Source organism: Oryctolagus cuniculus, chromosome 2, assembly GCF_051225735.1.
Source record: "Oryctolagus cuniculus isolate XC-2025 breed Fujian yellow rabbit chromosome 2, ASM5122573v1, whole genome shotgun sequence".
NCBI classification, from domain to species: Eukaryota; Metazoa; Chordata; class Mammalia; order Lagomorpha; family Leporidae; genus Oryctolagus; species Oryctolagus cuniculus.
In genome coordinates this window covers 32,017,246-32,037,856 of record NC_142868.1, presented here as the reverse complement: position 1 = coordinate 32,037,856, position 20,611 = coordinate 32,017,246, and the positions used below count along the sequence as shown (strand labels likewise).

The 20,611-nt window shown below is 47.1% G+C and overlaps 1 protein-coding gene across 7 annotated transcripts in view; it reads right to left on the bottom strand.

Annotated features, from left to right (window-relative positions):
* PGM2 (phosphoglucomutase 2) overlaps positions 1–19,507 on the bottom strand; it is a 44,545-nt gene extending 25,038 nt beyond the window's left edge. For 2 of the 7 annotated variants that reach the window (XR_016229851.1, XM_002709269.6), the window contains exons 1-6: positions 19,395–19,507; positions 15,179–15,346; positions 11,335–11,441; positions 7,938–8,022; positions 3,765–3,848; positions 3,440–3,633 (exon numbers count right to left, since the gene is read on the bottom strand). Coding sequence is in view for 3 of the 7 variants with exons in the window: in XM_002709269.6 (XP_002709315.4) it covers positions 3,440–3,633; positions 3,765–3,848; positions 7,938–8,022; positions 11,335–11,441; positions 15,179–15,346; positions 19,395–19,496 (740 nt within the window). In the remaining 4 variants the exon portion in view is untranslated. Of the gene's footprint in view, positions 1–3,439; positions 3,634–3,764; positions 3,849–6,546; positions 6,701–7,937; positions 8,023–11,334; positions 11,442–15,178; positions 15,347–15,978; positions 18,717–19,394 lie in introns of those variants that run through there. The other 5 variants (XR_016229853.1, XM_089327092.1, XR_016229852.1 and 2 more) reach the window with 4 other exon arrangements.
* Positions 19,508–20,611: the final 1,104 nt, after the last annotated feature.

Genomic DNA, 20,611 nt, shown 5'->3' with positions numbered 1-20,611 from the left:
CGCAGGCGGAGGATTAACCTACTGCGCCACGGTGCCAGCCCCAAGACTGCTATACTTTAAGACATACATATTTTACCTACGTTTTCTTTTGATATTCTCTGGGAGCTGTTACTGGCAGGAAAAATCCTTAGTGAGTTGTTTTATTATGTCAGAAGATCCTAGTGTGCCTCATGAAGCTGATTTTAAAAATCTGACCATCGCTTTTGGCAATCTGGCTAACACTTCAGGCCAGCTTTTACAGCAAGTACTTATGTCTGTGGACACTCTGTCCAAGGTAGTTACGGGCAATCAACAGGCCTTAAGATATATATTAAGAGAACAAGGGGGGCTGGTGCTGTGGTGCAGTGGGTAAAGCTGCTGCCTGCAGTGCCGGCATCCCATATGGGGGATGGTTCGAGTCCCAGCTGCTCCTCTTCCAATCCAGTTCTCTGCTATGGCCTGAGAAAGCCCTTGGGCCCTGCACCCATGGGAGACTCGGAAAAAACTCCTGGCTCCTGGCTTTGAATTGGTGCAGCTCCACCTGTTGTGGCTAATTGGGGAGTGAACCAGAGGATGGAAGATCTGTCTCTCTCTCTCTCTCTCCCTCTCCTTGCCTTTCCTTCTCTCTATATATAACTCTGATTTTCAAATAAATAAATAAATCTTAAAAAGACAAGGAGGAACATATGCAGTGATTGATGGAATCTGCTTTACTCAGTCTATGTTTACTAAAAAAGACATTAAAAATCAGGGGCTGGCGCTGTGGGTGCAGCGGATTAACGCCCTGGCCTAAAGTGCCGGCATCCCATATAGGCACCGGTTCGAGACCGGGCTGCTCTACTTCCAATCTAGCTCTCTGCTGGGAAAGCAGTAGAAGATGGCCCAAGACTTTGGACCCCTGCACCCGCATGGGAGACCCGGAAGCAGCTCTTGGCTCCTGGCTTCAGATCAGCACAGTTCTGACTGTTGTAGTCAACTGGGGAGTGAATCATCAGATAGAAGACCTCTTTCTCTCTGCCTCTCTGCTCTCTGTAACTCTGACTTTTGAATAAATAAATAAATCTTTAAAAAAAAATCAGACTAGAGGCCGGTGCTGTGGCGAGGCGGATGGGGCTGCTGCCTGTGGTGCCAGCATCTCATATGGGTGCCGGTTCCAGTCCTGGCTGCTCCACTTCCAATCTGGCTCTCTGCTGTGGCCTGGGAGGGCAGTGGAGGATGGCCCAGGCACCTGGGCCCCTGCACCCATGTGGGAGACTCAGAGGAGGGTCCTGGCTCCTGGCTTCAGATCTGTGCAGCTCCAGCTACGGGGAGTGAACCAGCAGATGCAGGACTTCTCTCTCTCTTTGTGTGTCTCTCCTCTTTCTGTGTAACTTTCTCTCTGACTTTCAAATAAATAAATAAATAAATATCAGACCAAATGGTTTGATGATCTGCACAAGGAGAGCCTATCACTACCCACTAAACATTAGAATATATTCTTTCCATCTTAAAGGGCCCTAGCAATTTGTTTTCTTCCTGTTTTGCCCATGTTGACTGATAAACTTGTGTGGTTCAGAATCGAACGTTTGAAAATAATGACTGTGTGGGGGATGCAGGCATTGGTGATGACTGAAAGTTCTCCAGCTCATAATGGAGTCATTAGATAAGACAGAGACAAAGAGATTTCTGGGCCCCAGAGAGGCAGGGCCTGCGTCCCTGATCAGCAGGAAGCAGCTACAGAAGATAGAATGAGTCTGTGCCCTTCAGCATACCCTAAAGATTAAGGCTCAGAAATCTCTGAGTGGGGAATGATGTGGGAAAGCTTAGATAGATAATTTTAAGTTCATGAGCTGGAACCCACAGCTCCTTCGCTCTGTGTTGCCACGTTCATCTATCTATCAATCAGGGGACCCTTCCCCAGGAAGTACCCCCTCTTACCTGGGACGTGGGGGTGGTACCACCTAAACACTTCTGTTTTTCTAAGCTCCTAAAAAGCTAGGAAGAGCGGAAGTGTGCTCTCTCCTCCACATGGACTCAGGACAAGCAGAGCAGGGTATAATTCCCTTTCTTTGGCCCCCTTTCCCGAAACACAGCCCTAATGGGCCTGCATATTTTTTTCACTTTGTAAATAAAGTTTATCACTCTGCATGCTGTGTTTGGGTCTGTATTTAGAATTCTTCTCTAAGTAAAAGGTAAGAACCTGGAAACTTAATTTAGGCCCTAATGCAGCCCATAACAGTAACACTCAGTGGGTGTGGTCACCCCTTCAGACTGGACTAGCGTCCACGCTCTGTGCTGCACCTGCCCCTCCCGGGTGGTCCAGCAAGAGACAACGTAGGAACTGAGCTTCTGAAAATTAGGGGCCTCTTGCCCAGGAGACAACTGAGAGTGGTGGGACCTGCAGCTTAGCAGCTTCACACCTGGCAGTGTGTCCTGGGGTTAGACCAATGGGCGCAGCGGCCTCTGAAACAAGTCAGGACTAGCAGGAAGGAGACGAGAAAGGGATCCACAAGAAACTAATGGGGGAAAGCAAAGAAGGAACGACCCGCACTCCACACCCCTTCCTTACAGATTGGAGGTCTGTGATACACATGATGGCACTTCAAAAAGGTTGAAAAAGAAAATGGAATTAAAAAGATAAGCTTATTTTGGTATAAAAAAGTTGAAATCTATGCATAGATTTGTTTCATAATATGCATTTTCCATGAACTTTTTCAGTCCCTTCATACATATTTTTACATATGCACAGAAAACTTCTGTAAGATAAGAAACATGCCAGTGTTCCCTACACACACACACACACACACACACGCACACACACACACACACACACACTGTCCTTTAGTATCCTCAGGGGGTTGGTTCCAGGATCCCCCTTGGATACCAGAGTCTGTGCTGCTCCAGTCCCTTATATAAAATGGTGCAGCATCTGCTTGTGACCTACCATAACCTCCTATTACACTCTACATTGTTTCTAGATGGCTTACAATACTTGACACAAGCTAAATGCTGTGAAAATAATAGCTACACCGTATTGTTCAGGGAATAATGACAAGGAAAAAAAGCCCACGTTTGTTCATCAAAGGTGCAATTTATTTTCAATCTGCAGTTGGTTGAACCCACAGATGCAGAAATGGTGGGTACAGAGGAATCTACAACAGAAGAGCAAACTAAGGCCGGGGGCTGGTCACCTCTGTGTTACACTGTTAGCGGCACACAGCTGAGTGTGCACTCTGTCACTGACGTATCAGCTCTGGCTGTCTTCCTAACAGGACAGCAGGGGTGAGTTGTTGAGAACAAGCCTCACTACCTGTTCCTCTAAGAAAACTCTGTCACCCCGACCCACAGCTTCTACGATCAGACTCAGCTCTCACGTGCACTCATTAATAAACAAACAAAAACTCGGTGAAAACTGATAAGAGTTTGACTGAATCACATTAACGTAACTCACTTGAGGTCAGTGTAGACACAATCCAATTACCTGTGAAAGCAGTATTTTTTAAGGTCTTCAAAGTAGGCACTGTTGATGGAAGTCATTGGGTCATGAAGAAGCGGACTGACATCGATTAAGGAATCATCCCACGCTTGAGGCCATGGCTCCAGATTTTCTTCAATAGCTTGAGAAATCCCTTTATCATGTGGAGAGATGATCTGGGCTCCATTATCCCAATAGACCTGGAGAACCCCGGAGACGTTGAGAAAGTTTAGGGCTAATGGAAAGAAAGCATCTGTAACCAAGGCTCTCTCGTATAAAGGCATAGGATTCCTGCAGAAGGACCCCTACGTGGAGAGAAAAATCGAAATACCTTATAACCATTATCCTGCTTTGGATTGTGAGAGGCGGTGATCATGACTCCAGCACAAAGTTTCAGATGTGCTACTGCGTATGGCTGTAACAGAGCAGGACACATGAACAGTTTAAACAAAAAAGTAGGCACACTTACAATGTCTATTGCATACTGTTGTTTGCATCAACTTGATCCCTTCTAATAAACACAACATCTGAGTATCGTAAGGTATCATTCAATATTTTTGTGCCACATGCAAAAAGTATACAGTAGCCCTCTCTTATCCATGGTTTCAGTTACAGCCCACCGTGGCCTGCAAACAGTGCTATTTGTCTTGACACACTCAAGAGAAAAACTATACTCACATAATTTTATTACATTATGATTATATAATTATTTGACCTTTTTTTAACTTTTATTTAATAAATATAAATTTCCAAAGTACAGCTTACGGATTACAATGGCTTTTCCCCCCCATAACTTCCCTCCTCCCCGCAACCCTCCCATCTCCCGCTCCCTCTCCCATTCCATTCACATCAAGATTCATTTTCAATTATCTTTATATACAAAAGATCAATTTAGTATATATTAAGTAAATATTTCAACAGTTTGCACCCACATAGAAACACAAAGTGTAAAGTACTATTTGAGTACTAGTTATAGCATTAATTCACATTGTACAACACATTAAGGACAGAGATCCTACATGAGGAGTAAGTGCATAGTGACTCCTGTTGTTGACTTAACAAATTGACACTCTTATTTATGGCGTCAGTAATCACCCTAGGCTTTTGTCATGAGTTGCCAAGGCTATGGAAGCCTTTTGAGTTCACCGACTCCGACCTTATTTAGACAAGGTCATTTGACTTTATTATTAAAAACAGTTGCTAACCTCTTACTGTGTTTAATTTTTAAAAATTCTAGCTCTCCAGAGGCCAACACTATGGTATAGAATGTTAAACCTCTGCCTGCAGGGCCAGCATCCCATATTGGTGCTGGATTTGAGTCACCGCTGCTCCACTTCTTACCCAGATCTCTGTTAATGCGCCCGGGAAAGCAGCAGAAGATGGCCCAATAACTTGGGCCCCTGCACCCATGAGGGAGACCCAGAAGAAGCTCCTGGCTCCTGGCTTTGGCCTGGCCCAGCTCCGGCCATTGCAGATATTTGGAGAGTGAACTAGTGGATGGAAGACCTCTATCTCTCTCTTTCTCTTCTCTCTCTGCCTTTCAAATAAAATAAATCTTTTAAAAAGAAATTTAGCACCCCCCAAGGCCAGTGCCGTGGCTCAAAAGGCTAATCCTCCGCCTTGCGGCACTGGCACACCAGGTTCTAGTCCCGGTCGTGGTGCCGGATTCTGTCCCGGTTGCCCCTCTTCCAGGCCAGCTCTCTGCTGTGGCCCGGGAGTGCAGTGGAGGAAGGCCCAAGTCCTTGGGCCCTGCACCCCATGGGAGACCAGGAGAATCACCCGGCTCCTGCCTTCGGATCAGCGCGGTGCGCTGGCCGCAGCGCACCAGCCACGCCGGCCATTGGAGGGTGAACCAACAGCAAAGGAAGACCTTTCTCTCTGTCTCTCTCTCACTGTCCACTCTGCCTGTCAAAAAAAAAAAAAGGAATTTAGCCCCCACATATAAGGAGAACATGTGGTATTTGTCTTTGGCTTACTGTGCTTAATTCATAAGTTAAACTTCATCATAGGCACATATGTATAGGAAAAACTAGTACATATTCATACAGGGTTGGTACTAGCCAAGGCTTCTGGCTCTCACTGGGGGTCTCAGAACGTATGCCCCACAGGTAAGGGGGAATACTGTCCTTCACCATCCTTGGAACTAACCGGCCACTCAGAATTCTAGGACATGTGTCATCATAAGAAAGCAGACTAATTTCCTAGATGCCTCCCTCCCATTCAACCCTCTTCCTGGTAGAGATAGAAGACTTTTCAAACAAAAAGATGGCTTAAGCCACCATTCCACATTCAGACAGGAGCTTTTAGATTCAATTTATTTCCACCAACTGCTTCCCTTCACTGTTTTGTTTGCTTTCAAAGAAAGGTTGATGAAAGACAATGTGCTCTTACAAGTTGCTCATTTACCTTGCACTCCAGGGATATACTTATATCTCTATCCCTATCCCTATCCCTATCCCTATCCCTACCCCTATCCCTATCCCTATCCCTATCTCTATCTCCCTCCCCTGTACTTCTGCTTAGCTACCACTGTAAAAGACTACTTGCCAAAATGAGGAGAGGGACTGGATTATTTCCCACACAAATAGTTACTACATACAAGCAGGCTGAGACCTGAACCATCTGTTTCCCTTCCCTCTCCCTGACCACCAAGGATCACCGCAGTCACTTGTACCCTTCTAAGTCATGCCACATCTCTCAGGTGCGCTGGGGCAAAGCAAGGGGGATGCACACCGCACTGTAAGAAGATGATGAGGCTTTCATTTAATTCATGTCTGTCACAAAAATAAGAGCTGTTGACACTTAGTACAGAAAATGGTTGGGACACTAGGACACACTGCAATTTTTCCATCGATAAAACCTGCACTACCCTTGGGTGTGACCCGGGTTAGCTACAGGAGGTGCTTTATCTATCTACTTGTCGGTGCATCAGGGACCACAAACACTAAGCTCGTGGAGCTTCCCTCTGCACTGACACACGCATCCAAACCCAATTTTCTAAAAACATATATTCTCAGCACCTGGGCCTCTATTATAAATCATACATGATTGATCAATCATTTGATAATGAAAAAAATTGAAAAAGAAAAAAGCAACAGCTGGCTCAGACCTACCTGTCATTTTCTTTATGTTCTGCTGCATTAAGGCTCTGATGAAAGTGTTACCAGAATATGCAAGCACGCTCTCCACTAGCCAGGAGGAGTATTGAGGATGGAATGTTTGTCCCATGGGGCCTGACGTGACCTAAGAAGTTCTTAACTGTGGTCGCTGGGAAAAAGAACTACAGCTGATGTTTGAACAACGTCAGGGGAGAAGGGCACCCATCATCTGACACAGTTCAAAATGCACATGACTTCTGCTCCCTGCCAGTGACTAGAAGCCTTGTGGATAACACAGACAACTGAAGAGCATGCATTTTGCATGTTTTATATATTGCATACAGCAAGAAACAGGCAAAAACTACGAGAGATCACTTTTCACTGCTACAGCCAAGTTACAGGTAAGATGAGCTGCTCACGGACAGGCAACTGGTGTCACGTGTTTTAAGCAGATTCCTACAATGCTTAAGCTCACAGCAAAGTAAGAGGTGGCTATGAAGTTATCACTTTAGTACTATAGTTAGTTTTACGCAGTTATGGCATTTATGACAGTTCTTACATTCGTTGATGTTTTTCTCAAGTATGAACACATTTTAGCATTTATTTACTTTATTTGAAAGGCAGAGTGAGAGAGAGAGAAAGAGAGAAAATATCTCCTATCTGCTGTTCATTTCCCGAATAGCCTGTAACAGTCAGGGCTGGTCAGGCTGAGATCAGGAGCCTGGAACTCAGTTTGTATCACCCACATGCGTGACAGGGACCCAAGTACTTGAGCCAGCGCTGGGTGTGCATTCGCATTCCCAGGGTGTGCATTAGCAGGAAACTATAATGGAGAGTGGAGCCAGGACTTGAATCCAGGCACTCCAATAAGGAACAGAGGATCTCCAAGCATCAGCTTAACCACTGTACCAAACGCCCACTCCCCATTTATGCATATTTTATGTGGTAAATGAAAAATCAACTATTATCCACATATATTTTACATATTCATGACATACCTAACTTCTATTTTTTTTGTTTTTGGTATTTCTAGGCTAGGCAGTTCACTTGTGCCTTTTTTCAAATTGTTGCAAATTTCAAAAAAAAATTCACATATAAGTTGACAGGTGTATTTCAAACCCCAGGCTGTTCAGGGTCAACTATACTAACTAAATGAAAAAATAAAATGACAAACAAACAAAAAAAAACCATTTTGCTAACTCTTGGAACTGTCTTTAGAAAGCAGGCAAAAGCTGATGAATTGAAAGTGGACTATAAGAGGAATATTACTAGAATGTGTGAGGAATCTTCCCAGGGAGAAAAGACAGCACAGCTGACACACGCTCAAGTGCTCTAGAATGTCAAACTCCGCCAAGTCCCATCCCGGATCCGGTGACAGGAAATGCTAGCAGGAAACGGTTACTTACCACAAAGGGGGTTGGGGTAATGTCGGAAAAGAGGTGCACAGGAACCCCTTGGCTGATAAATGTGGTTGCAGCAAGTCGGGCAAACCTGGAGATGCAGAGTGGCAGGGAAGAAAACAGGAGACAGGTGGTCAGGAGCGGACAACGGAAAGAGCACTTGCGAGGGTTGACTCTAACAGCCAGATTAGAGAAATACTTAGGAGACGACTATTTATACTGTCACAGAAGAGTAAAGCAGGACGACCCCTAGGAGTCATCTCATGGCACCCCTTGATTTTAGAGAATTGGAACAAATGCTATGAAAGGCCAGGCACCTTGCTCTGTGCACAACAGCCACTTAGCAGCTGAGCTGGGCCCACACTCGCGTGTTTTCCCTCCTGTGCAGCTCAGTGGTTCTCAGCCAGGGAATTCTGTCCCCCATGCAGCATCTGAGATGTCTGGGGTTTGGGGAGGAAGTGAGAGGTGCCCCAGCAGCTGATGGATGGAGCCCCAGAGATGCCACTACCACCCTTCAATGCACACATAGGATGCAACAGAGAATCACACGGGGCTGGCATCACAGCATAACAAGGTTAAGCTACTGCCTGCAATGTCGGCACCAGTTCATGTCTTCGCTGCTCTACTTCTGATCCAGCTCCTTGCTGATGGCCTGAGATAGCAGTAGAAGATGGTGTAGGTGCTTGGGTCTCTGCTCTCCACATGGGAGACCTGGAAGAAGCTCTTTGTCCCTGGCTTCAGCTTGGCCTAGTCCTGGCTGTTGTGGCCATTTTGGGGGTGAACCAGCAGATGGAGAATCTCTTCCCCAGCCCTGCTCCCCATAACTCTGCCTTTTGAATAAACCTTAAAAAGAATCACACAGCAAGTGTGAAGCCCCATGTCAACAAGACAGAGGCTAAAGAACCCTAACCCACCCCACCACCATCCATATACACCACAGACCAGATATGGTCACTAAGGTTTTATTTGAAATATAAGACTGACTCTCTCTCCTGGGGCTGGTGCTGTGGTGTAGCAGATAAGGCCACTGTCTGCAATGCTGGCATCCCATATGGGCACCAGTTCAAGTCCTGGCTGCTCCACTTCCAATCCATCTTTCTGCTGTGGCCTGGGAAAACAGTAAAGGATGGCCCAAGTCCTGGAGCCCCTGTACCCATGTGGGAGAACTGGGAGAAGCTCTTGGCTCCTGGCTTCGGATTGGCCCAGCTCCAGCCATTTAGGTCATCTGGGGAATGAACCAGCGGATGGAAGACCTTTCTCTCTCTCTCTACCTCTCTGTAACTCTGCCTTTCAAATAAATAAATAAATCTTAACAAAAAAATTCTCTTTCTCTCTCTCTCTTTCTCTCTCTCTCTCTCACACACACACACACACACACACAAAATTATCTGGGTTCCAATCAATCTTTTAAGACTGAAGACTTAAATCTCTGACATTTTTCTCAACTTCCATAGCAACTAGCTTAGCTCAAGATATCAGGATTTGATGACATCAAATCTTCATGCTTGGGATGACACTTTGCCCCAACAAACGAGTAATCTATTTCCAGTGAACCACACGATACCACTACAGAATTAAACCGTCAGGTCATGCACTGTCTCCTCCCATGGATCTTTTTTTTTTTTCTTTTTTTTATTTGACAGGCAGAGTTAGACAGTGAGAGAGACAGAGAGAAAGATCTTCCTTCCATTGGTTCACCCCCCAAATGGCCGCCATGGTCGGCGCAATGTGCCGATCCGAAGCCAGGAGCCAGGTGCTCCCTCCTGGTCTCCCATGCGGGTGTAGAGCCCAAGCACTTGGGCCATCCTCCACCGCCCTCCCGGGCCACAGCAGAGAGTTGGACAGGAAGAGGAGCAACCAGGACAGAATCCGGCGCCCCAACCAGGACTAGAACCTGGGGTGCCGGTGCCGCAGATGGAGGATCAGCCCAGTGAGCTGAGGCGCCGGCCTAAAGACTCTGTCTTAAAGTCAGCAAAGGACAACCCAACACACACTTGAGATTGTGTGTGTGTGAGTGTGCACATACACACATGCTTCAAAAATTCATAGAAAAATAGAATTAAAGAATATGAAGTTTGGATGAGCCTTTTGAAGCCCCCTCATATGTAAAGTTAGAAACACACATGAAAATATTCTATATGCTCTCTGCATATGGTTAACAGTTACTGTTCATGCTTTCCCCCAGATATTTAAAATTATAAGTTTAAACTAATAAACATTTGCAGAAGTAAAATTCTGAGGTTAAGAGCTTCAACTCTGGGAAGATTCCATTTCCCCATCCAGAATGTGTTAGCATTGTTGATCTAATGTTACAATCTCCAAATGTCTTGCACATTACAGGTGATAGAGCAGCTCTGGGCTCTGCTCTGTTCCATGCAACTCTTGAGACTTGAGCCACAAACTGAAACAGAATCAGTGAACACCAATCCCTGTAAGGAAACGCTACAGCTCCAAGCCAGAGAGAGAAATATCTGGATCTTAATTGGCAACAGCAACATAACTGGATCCCATTCTCACTCACTTGCTGATTAGTGAGAAATTCCAAGGGACCAGCTCTTCATGTGAGAAGATGGATGATGCCAACAAGAAGAAGAGGGGGACCTGGACTTTGTTTACAGGTCCTGGATGTGGCCGACCTGATCAGTCCTTACTGATCAGAAGCAGAGCAGACTAGCCACACTGACGAAACATGGGAAGCTAGCCAGGCAGGTTTGCCCCTGCATGTGCTGTGAGTGCCTTGCTGCAGGACCTGACCTGGCCCCAGGGCAGCGGAATGTACTCAGGGTCTGGTTCTGACCGTGTGTTCACTCTGAATTGGCCGGCTGACACACTGGTTTACACCACATCACCCTCTTGTGAATGCAGCTTACATACTTTCATTCCTCAGAGGCACAGCTTCTCTCTCGCCTTCAAAGTTACAAAGAGGCAGAGGCAAAGCAAGAGAGAGAGAGAGAGAGAGAGAGAGAGAGAGAGGTCTTTCATTGGCTGGTTCACTCCCCAAATGGCCACAATGGCCAGAGCTGGGCTAATCTGAAGCCACGAGCTTCTTCCAGGTCTCCCACACAACTGCAGGGTCCAAGGACTTGAGCCAACTTCTGCTGCCTTCCTAGGCACATTGGCAAGGAGCTGAATTGGAAGTGGAGCAGTTGAGACTTGAACCAGTGCCCATATGGTATGCTGGCACTGCAGACAGCAGCTTTACCTGCAATACCATAGTGCCAGCCCCCAAATTTTATTTTCTTCATCCAAATATAAAACTAGATTTTTAAAAGTTGCAAACAGAATTCGCTCATGATTTTTATAGTTACACCATGTCATTAAGAAACTTATTGAAAGTTACGATACTGAAATTTGAATTATAAAATAAACTACAAAAAATTCACTTCCTACAATGTTCAAATACCTTCTGCTGCTGCCTCCACTGGGTGGGTGAGCTCGTGCATCAAAGCTGATCACAACACCTCTCTGCTTCAGGTCACTGAACTGTTTTTCCAGGTATCTGCAAAAGCCCTGAAAACACAGCATCAATTAAAAGGTAGACATGTTAACACCTCTTTTATATCTATGATATGGAAAAAAATAGCCAAAAATCAAGTTCCTCAGCTTTCACCAGAGAACTTCATAACTTTTCAGTAATGAAACAAATGGAGCAAAAGGAAATTAGCAGCTTTGTTGTCCTTGTCTGTCAGACGCTGTTGGGCATTTAGTGTCTATTACTAGCAGCCCTAGAAGAACTGTGCGAAGAAATGCCATCGTACAGACGAAAAACTGGCAGTTTCAGGAGCAGCAGAGCCCGGATCTGCAGCCAGGTCTGGTGGGAGGAGGCTCAGTGTGGGGTTAGGTACATGCTCTGGAGCCAGAACCTGTGGATCTGTACTCCACCCTGCCACCTACACGCAAGTGACAGGTGCCTCAGTTTCCTCTTCTGTAAAACAGGAATGATAACAGTACCTCCCTCATAGGGCTGGAAAAGAGTCAAACTAAAACATGGTGAGTGCTGGATTTCAACATTAACTACACACTACGTGACTGTCACTATGAGCATTATTTTTATTATTTTCCTTCAAAGTCTATGCTCCTTCCCATACGTCACTTCTAAAATATCTGGATGACGATGGTGGTGGGAGGTTGGGGGGACCCTGCAGACATTTCTGCCTGCTCTGTAACATCAGTAAGTCAAAGAAACTCAAAAAGTTTTTATGATTTTTACAATTAAATGATCTGTAGCATTTGAGATACTGCTTTCCAGCAGGGATGCGGTCTAAACGAGGCCATCATCATGCCAACCACAGGGCACAACTAACCACAGGAATAAGCATGGTGCACTTTGGGGCTACCCCGTCAGCCCAGAAATGACGGGACACACACTCTTCCATAACGTCACGTCGGTTTGCAATGTGGAAGAGGAGGAGACTGGACTCTGAACTCTGTACATTTATATTACTGGGTATTATTACAGAGCAGAGAGGACTCTGGTGGACTGGGAAATGACGGTGGTTTCTATCACTTATTGTACTTTGGCTACAGGAGTCTTGCAGAAAGTAAAAACCAGTCTTAGTTTTGCTAGAGGATACTTCACAGCCGTGTGGGCACAGCAGGGCCAATTTAGGAGGCTACAGTCTCTCCTTCACCAGCACAGTGTGGGCCACATCTTCCTTGAATGAGACAAGGAAATAAGGACACACGTGCATCGGTTTTGTGGGTTCCCTAGAATGCACCCAGATGCCTGACAGTCCACAGGGGTAGTGGTGACATCACCCAGCACTCTCCCTGGCCAACTCCTGTGCTGTGGCCCGAGTATTCAAGGCAAAAAGTATTCAAGGCAAAAAGCATGGAGGTTTAGTCGAACATCCTCACGTCTCCAAATTCCCTAGAAACCTCTGGGGCTTGCAAGGGATGAGATCCCAAGCGGATAAGATTCTTGATCTCAGTTGGGGTATGGAGGGTTTTCAGAATGAAAATGTTACTGTAAAATAAAAGGAGCATGCTTATTTGCCTTCAAAAAGTATAATTATTATAAATGTGTAAAGGCTACAGAAAGAAGGATTTGGGCTCAAAGTAATGAGACATCTTTTCATGAGAACACCCCAAAGAACGGGCAGCTTCACAGGACAGTGGGCTCCCCCTAGCGGACGTGCTGATGCTGGATTGAGTAATCCAGGAGCGCACATATAGCGCATAATTTACTTGGCAAAGGGAAACTGTACCCTCTACCAATGAAGCAGACAGTTCAAAAGTTTACCTCCAGTTCTGTCTTGTTTCCTTTGAGATGTGCCTGACTTACATACACCTGCTTCTTAGAATCAACCAGGCAAACGTGGTGCCACCATTTAGATGAGACTCTGCACCTGCAGACCAGCAGGCAGCACGCTCATGGCACAGAGGAAGTGAGAACAGCCATCAGTGACCAACACATTTGTACATCAGCATCCCAATAGGGAGCAGCCCAAGGTGGGGCAGGGGTGGGGGGTGGAGGCCTGAGTAGACTGATCTAGCACTCCAACCTTCCCCCCTCTGCAATCATTCCCAAGATGTTAAAGGTGCGCTTGTTGCCCGCATACAATTGTTCTTCACCATGAACAACATCCTTGTCTCCTGTGGTAAGTGTCCCAGTGCAGGCCACGGGACCTCTTCACAGTGGGTGGGCTGTAAAGATTATCCCAAGGGTGGTCAGTTGAATCAAACGACCTTTTATAGGATTCTTAACTACCTACCCAGAAGAGAACAGTTCTTCTGAGGAAGCAGGTAGTCGAGTTAGGTCTTAAGACCTTCCTGGGAATGCGTTCCATCATTCTTAGGAACTAGACATAGATGAATATGGAGAAGTGGCCCTAGGGTTCATCTAGAATCCCTTAGAACCCTTTAACAATTAGGTGCAATACCGGGTGTGACCAACTGGATGTTTCCAAATATAGCCACAACAATATATCCCATCTCATGAGGTTCTTTTCACAAAATGACCCTGACATTCCTTTAATGGGAACTGAGTCTAGACTGTGTCTTGAGTATAAGCCCAACAAATAGAATATGGCAGAAGTAAGTGACTTTATGTGACCTTCAAAGCTAGGTTATAAAAATCGATATAATCGGGGCCGGTGCAGTGGCGTAGCAGGTAAAGCCGCTGCTTGTAGTGCAGGCATCCCATATGGACACTGGTTTGAGACCCAGCTGCTCCATTTCCAATCCAGCTCTGCTGTAGCCTGGGAAAGCAGTAGAAGATGGCCCAAGTCCTTGGGTCCCTACACCCAAATGGGAGACCTGGAAGAAGCTCCTGGCTCCTGGCTTCGAATTGGCGTAGCTCTGGCCATTGCAGCCAACTGGGGAGTGAACCAGTGGATGGAAGACCTCTCTCTCTCTGCCTCTGCCTCTCCTTCTCTCTCTGTGTAACTCTGACTTTAAAATAAATGAATCTTTTTTTAAAAAAATCAATATAATCCTTTTCTCTCCCCCTCGCCCCAATTTCTGCCTTTTATGCAGGGATGCATAAGGAAGGCACATATCACCATCATTTGACACGTTTTCTAGCCTTTCCCAGAATGGAAGTGATGTTCATTTTTAAGAAATCTAAGTAGTAGAAGAAACAGTGAAAACAATCTGTTCTCATTTTCCTCATAAACAGCTCCCAACGCTGAGTGGCAGCTCTTCCACTTTCTCCAAGTCTTTACCTTTATTCCCAAAAGTCAAGTCCACACTCTGACAACAACATTCATAAATTAAGGCAAGAGAACTCAGTAACAACTTCAATCCATGCCATAAATTAAAACCAACTACAACAGACTCTTGGCAATTCTTTCTGGTGGCTAAAATGTTGGATGCAGGCACCCAAGCAGCATCTTAACTGCTGTGCCAAATGTCCAACTCAGGCAAGAAATTTTGAAATCCATGCATTCAAGGGATCTTCAAAAATCTCACGGGAAGTGCATGTTATAAAAAAAACTACACAGACTTCAAAAATTTTTGCACCAAAATAATCTTATGTTTTACTTCCATTTTCTATGAATTTTGAGAAGTATTCTCCATTTTTGCTAAGTGAATGCTGAATGAATGAGTGACTGTAGGAGTTTTCAAGTAAGTACCACTTCAACCAACCACGAGGCTGAGCTGTGGAGTAAATGGTAGTCATTCTCTGTGCTTAGCCAGCCCAATAATACACAACCATAGTTAAAACAAATTAGATCTGTGAAATACAAAAGTGGCCAGGGGATACATTACGAGTACCAAGAATAATAATAATAAAAAAGTGGTACCTGCGTAGTCTGGATGATGGTCAAGTCATTCATACGAGAAATTCCTGCGCCCATAGGCGCCCGCAGGCCAGCTGTCCCAAACTCCATGCGGGCCCCAAAACATCTTTGCAGTTCTTCTTTATCTCCTTCTGCAATTAGTTGTTTCACTGACTGCAAAGTTAAAGGATTCTGCAAAACAAGAGATGCTGATGCCAGGTGCAGCCGGGAGAGTAAGAAAACAAAAAAAACATGGAATGTAAAAGAACCCCACAGTAATTCTAATCTGCAGAAGGAAAATATATGTATTGACACCTCAATTTTCTGATGCTTTTGAAATTTACAACATAAAGTTGGTGTGTCTGACATCATAGTGGAAATACTATATTCTCCCCTACCAAGGCAAGCACTGTTGAAGGGATGGAATGAGTACAGGTTTAATATAGCAGTCTAACACCCAGAATGGGATCCCACACATACCATTTACCAACTCAATGTGCTTGAGCAGAATATTTAGCTTCTTGAATTCTTGGTTTCCCATCTGTAGAATGGGGACAATCTAGACCTCCCTTACACAGCTTGCAAGGTTTTCACGTGGCTTACATTAAGTTAATGGAAAATATCGCTGAGTGGCACTTAGTTGGGATTAAATGTTCATGTTCTTCCCTCATGTTCTCAAAATTTTCCAGAGTGATAGATGACATGATGTAAATCTAAATCTTACTTTTATCATGTTTTAACATTTGTAAAATGTGTTCATGTATCTGGGCAAGACTGAATCTTTCAGCATCTCCAAGAATCAGGTTAAATAAGGAAAACTCCACCTTCTAGATGGGAAAGCCTGGGAGAATGAGTGGCAGGCTTAAACTGCATAGACATTGCTCGGCTACTGCAGCCCACTGGAGAGTAAACCAGCAGACGGAAGACCTCTTTCTCTCTCTGTTTCTCCCTCTCTCAGACTCTGCCTTAAAAATAAATCTTAAAACAACAGCAGCAAAACACCAAAAGTCTCCAACTCCCCCCAATGGCTTAAGCATTAACGAGTGCCTTTTCTGTGACATTAACTGTTTCAAATAGACCCTAACATAAATCACTTTAAGTTCATTATACATTTTCTTATGAGGCTATGTTAAAAAGTTTGTGGAAAACAGAACTAAGTTTATTTTAGTGTAAAATTTTTGTTTTGAAATCTGCACTTAGGAGGGGTCTTCAAATGCACAGTATAACAAAGCTATCAGAAGTGCCAAACTTCTTACCAAAACAAACTTATCTTTTAATTTCATTTTCTTACAATTGATGGGAATGGTTAAACTGGACAAAATGACAATCACATTGACTGCACATCAGACTACTAAATTAGGAATTCAGAGAAACAATAGAGTAAGCACTTGACTTCTATTTTATAGCCATCATCAGAGAGATGAGCACTTGGCAGGAATGGTCCACATAGTTAAACCTCAAATGCAACTGCAATAAAGCCTTGGATTTTTGGAGTTAAGCCCACATGTCCAGATTGTTCCAGGTTTAACAGAAGCCAAATAAAATCCCATTTTTTTTTGGTTAAAAGCAATGGTTAAAGCTAATCACAGGGGCCAGCTCTGTGGTGCAGAAGGTTAATCCTCTTCCTGTGGTGCTGGCATCCCATATGGGTGCCAGTTCTAGTCCCAGGTGCCCCTTTTCCAATCCAGCTCTCTGCTATGGCCGGGAAAGCAGTAGAAGATGCCCAAGTGCTTGGGCCCCTGCACCCATATGGGAGACCAGAAAGAAGCACCTGGCTTCTGGCTTCGGATCAGCGCAGCTCTGGCCATTGCAGCCATTTGGAGAGTGAACCAATGGAACGAAGACCTTTCTTTCTGTCTCTCCTTCTCACTGTCTGTAACTCTACCTCTTAAATAAATAAATAAAACTGTCAAAAAAAAAAAAAAAAGCTAATCACAGATCACAGTCTTCCCATCAAATTGTCAAGTGCCCCCAAGGAGGCACTAACACCTGGCACACAAAAGAGGCTCAAAGTGTATGTGACTTCACAGTCACACCCAATGACGTGTGAGTCTCTCATTCACAGTATAGGTTTGGAAAATCCTAATTGATTTTTGTAATATATAACATACCACACAACTTGAGAGAGACAAAGGAGGCACAAAGAAAATGAAAATCAAGAGAGCAACTGAGTGGCCGGCAATGTGGTATAGGAGGTTAAACTTCTATATCCATATGGGCGCAGGTTGGTGTCTCAGCTGCTCCACTTCTGATCCAGCTCCCTGCTAATGCACCTGGGAAAGTAGCGGAGGATGGCCCCTGCACCCATGTGGGAGACCTGGAAGCTCCTGCCTCCTGGCTTCAGCCTGGACCAGCCCTCACCCTTGCAGCCCTTTGGGGAGTGAATCAGTGGATGGGAGATCTCTCCCCCAATCTCTGCATTTCAAACAAACAAACAAATCTTTAAAAAGGAGAGTAGCTGAGGTCAGCATTGTCTCTGGCAGGAACAAAAACCAAGAGCAGGGGAAAAAAATCAGAGAGGGAGGCACAGTGGGAAGTGCAAAATGCACCTGCCAGGTCACTGTGCCAGTCTTGGGGGGACAGTAGACTAGAGCACACTGATGCTCTTACCTGGCGGGAGTTCCACACTGGAGGATGAATGGCCCCTGCCCAGACAGGTGCCTGTCTCGTGCCAGTAAGAAACGAGGAAGACCCGTGAACAGTATTTAAAAAAAATAAAATAAAAAAGGACAGCATCCCCTTACTTCTACCATGGGAAACACTGTCTCCAAACAGATGAATCATCTGTAGAAGTCAGAGGTTGTTTTCTTCAAATGGACACATCTGTGCAACAATGTGTCACTAACTCTGCAAGTTACTAAGCTGCAGTCATGGCAACTCTTCCTTCCTTTAGGATCACAAGGTAACCTTTCCAGGAAAGGAAAAAGTGCCCAAGGAGTTGCCCATGGCATCCTGGAACCGGAATTCGCTGACACTGCAGTTACAGGACCAAAGAATGCAAAGCAGGGACCAAGCCCCGGCCTCTGCTGACCGGGCTGCAACACCACTCAACAAATCCTGCAGGCAGGCGGGGCGTGGGCTCCATGCCCAGAACTCTAAGCCCTGGCCATGGCCATTAGCGACAGCGGGCCACACTGGCTTGTCGTGATTTGCAGGCGTCCAGTGCAAAATGAAAATGGGCAACTCCTTATTCAACTATGAAGACTTTCAAGAAAGGCAGCAGGGGCCGGCGCCGCGGCTCACTAGGCTAATCCTCCACCTTGCGGCGCCGGCACACCAGGTTCTAGTCCCGGTCGGGGCGCCGGATTCTGTCCCAGTTGCCCCTCTTCCAGGCCAGCTCTCCGCTGTGGCCAGGGAGTGCAGTGGAGGATGGCTTATGACTTGGGCCCTGCACCCCATGGGAGACCAGGATAAGTACCTGGCTCCTGCCATCGGATCAGCGTGGTGCGCCTGCCGCAGTGCGGCGGCCATTGGAGGGTGAACCAACGGCAAAGGAAGACCTTTCTGTCTCTCTCTCACACTGTCCACTCTGCCTGTCAAAAAAAAAAAAAAAAAAAAAAGGCAGCAGGGCGTTCGATCAAAAGTGGGCCCTTTTGGAAGCTGCACAGGTCCCTGTACCACACACAGGCATTAACAAAGATGTACAGACAAGTGTTGGCTTTTGGCTCGCCAATCGCCGTAAGGAAAGGAAAAGAAAGGCGGTTCAGAGAGCGTCTTAGAAGCAGGGGACACCTGGGGGCCAGGACACCTGGGGGCCAGGACGGCCGAGAGAGGCCGGGGTCAGCCACGTGTGAGCTCAGAGCCTGGAGAGGAGCAGCAGAGAGTGGAGAGCCGCCACGTTCTGCTCCACTAAGGGGGCGAGCGAGGCTGGGCTCTCTCTCCTCGGACGTCAGCGTGCTCCTCGGGGCCACCCGTGTCCTGGGACGCAAGCCCTTGGGAGCGGCGCACGCGGTCACGGCTCTCAGAAGGATGCAGAGCCCCGGGCAGAGGACACGCCCGCTGGCCGGGGGACGGCGACGCATGCGCGCCTCGGCCATCCGGAGCCCGGAGAGCCGCTGTCGGCGGCCCGCCCCTGCTCGGTGCCCTCCACGGAAGCCGCAGCTCCAACCCAGGGCCGCCTCTGAGATACTGACTCCGAGCCTGCACGCGCCTGCGGGGCCTGGCGCCGCCGCCTCCCGTGGGGCCCGCGCAGCCCGGTGGGTGGGCGGGGAGGAGACTCCCAGCCCCTGTCGCCGCGCACCTGGTCCCAGCGCAGCCACCGCGCCGCCTCCTGGTCCAGCTGCGTGTCCGGGTCGGGACCGCTGCCCCCCGGAGCCGCCACCGCCTTCTGCGCCGTCGCCATCTCGCGCCGTCTGCGCCGGGGTACCGGAGAGGCGCCTTGGCCCTTCCGGAGGGGCGGGGCGCGGCGGCCGGGGCGGGGCCTGCGGCGGCAGAGCCCGCCCCTCCCGGGGGCAGGGACCGCGCGGCGCTGAGCGCACCCCTCTGCCCTGCGCAGGTGCGCCCGCGGGGTCGGGGAGCAGCCCAAGAGCGCCCCTGCGCCGGGGTTCAGGTGCGTGGGGACTTCCTCGACTTGGGCTCCGTCCAAGAGGTCCCGAGGCTGTCCCCATCCACCGGGCCCCGGGGCCCGTGCAGGTGCAGGGACCCAAGGAGGAGGACCCTCAGATAGGAGCGTAACAATGATGAAGAAATTAGCGAGGGCAAGAGTAGCCGAGAAAAATTTCAGACAGAAGGAAGTGGGGAGAGTCAGGTTCCTACACCGGTGGGACGGATTGGGAGGCGTCCAACACAAAACCGCAGGTGCACGCAGTTTGTCTCAGAGGCGGCGCTGCGGGGGACCGGGAAGGGACTGTTTTCAGTCCCTTCCATGATGCTGGGACGATGGTGCTGGGACGCCAGGAAGAACAAAAGAGAAACTAAGTGCTGAAGATTTTCCACGCATGTATTTTGGAACCCCAGATGGAATAATGAAAGTTGTTTGGGAAGACCGCAGGGCCGTTTGTCTCATAGACAAGGAAACAGATACACTGACAATTTGAGAGCCTTTCTCGGAGACGTAGGCTGGGGAAGGACAGAGCCAGGATTCTTGCCCTGGGTTTCCTCTTTTCCTAAGCGAGTGGCCGATCCCCTGCACTTGGGAGCGTGCATGTAGGAAAGATGTTCATTCTACATTGGAGTACCAGGGTCCCAACCCTGGCTCCAGCTCCTGCCTCCAGCTTCTTGCCAATGTAGACCCTGGAAGGCAGCAACGATGCCTCAAATAATTGGGTTCCTGACGCCTACACAGAATACCTGGATTACTCTCCTGGCTCTGGTCCTGATCCAGCAGTGGCTATCTGTGGGCATTAGGAGAGTGGATTAGTAAGATGGAGGATATTTTTCTCTAACCCCTTGCCCTTTCGCTTTCTGTGTGTCTCAGCCTCTGAAATTAAAAAAATAAAATAATATTCCTCTGCTCTG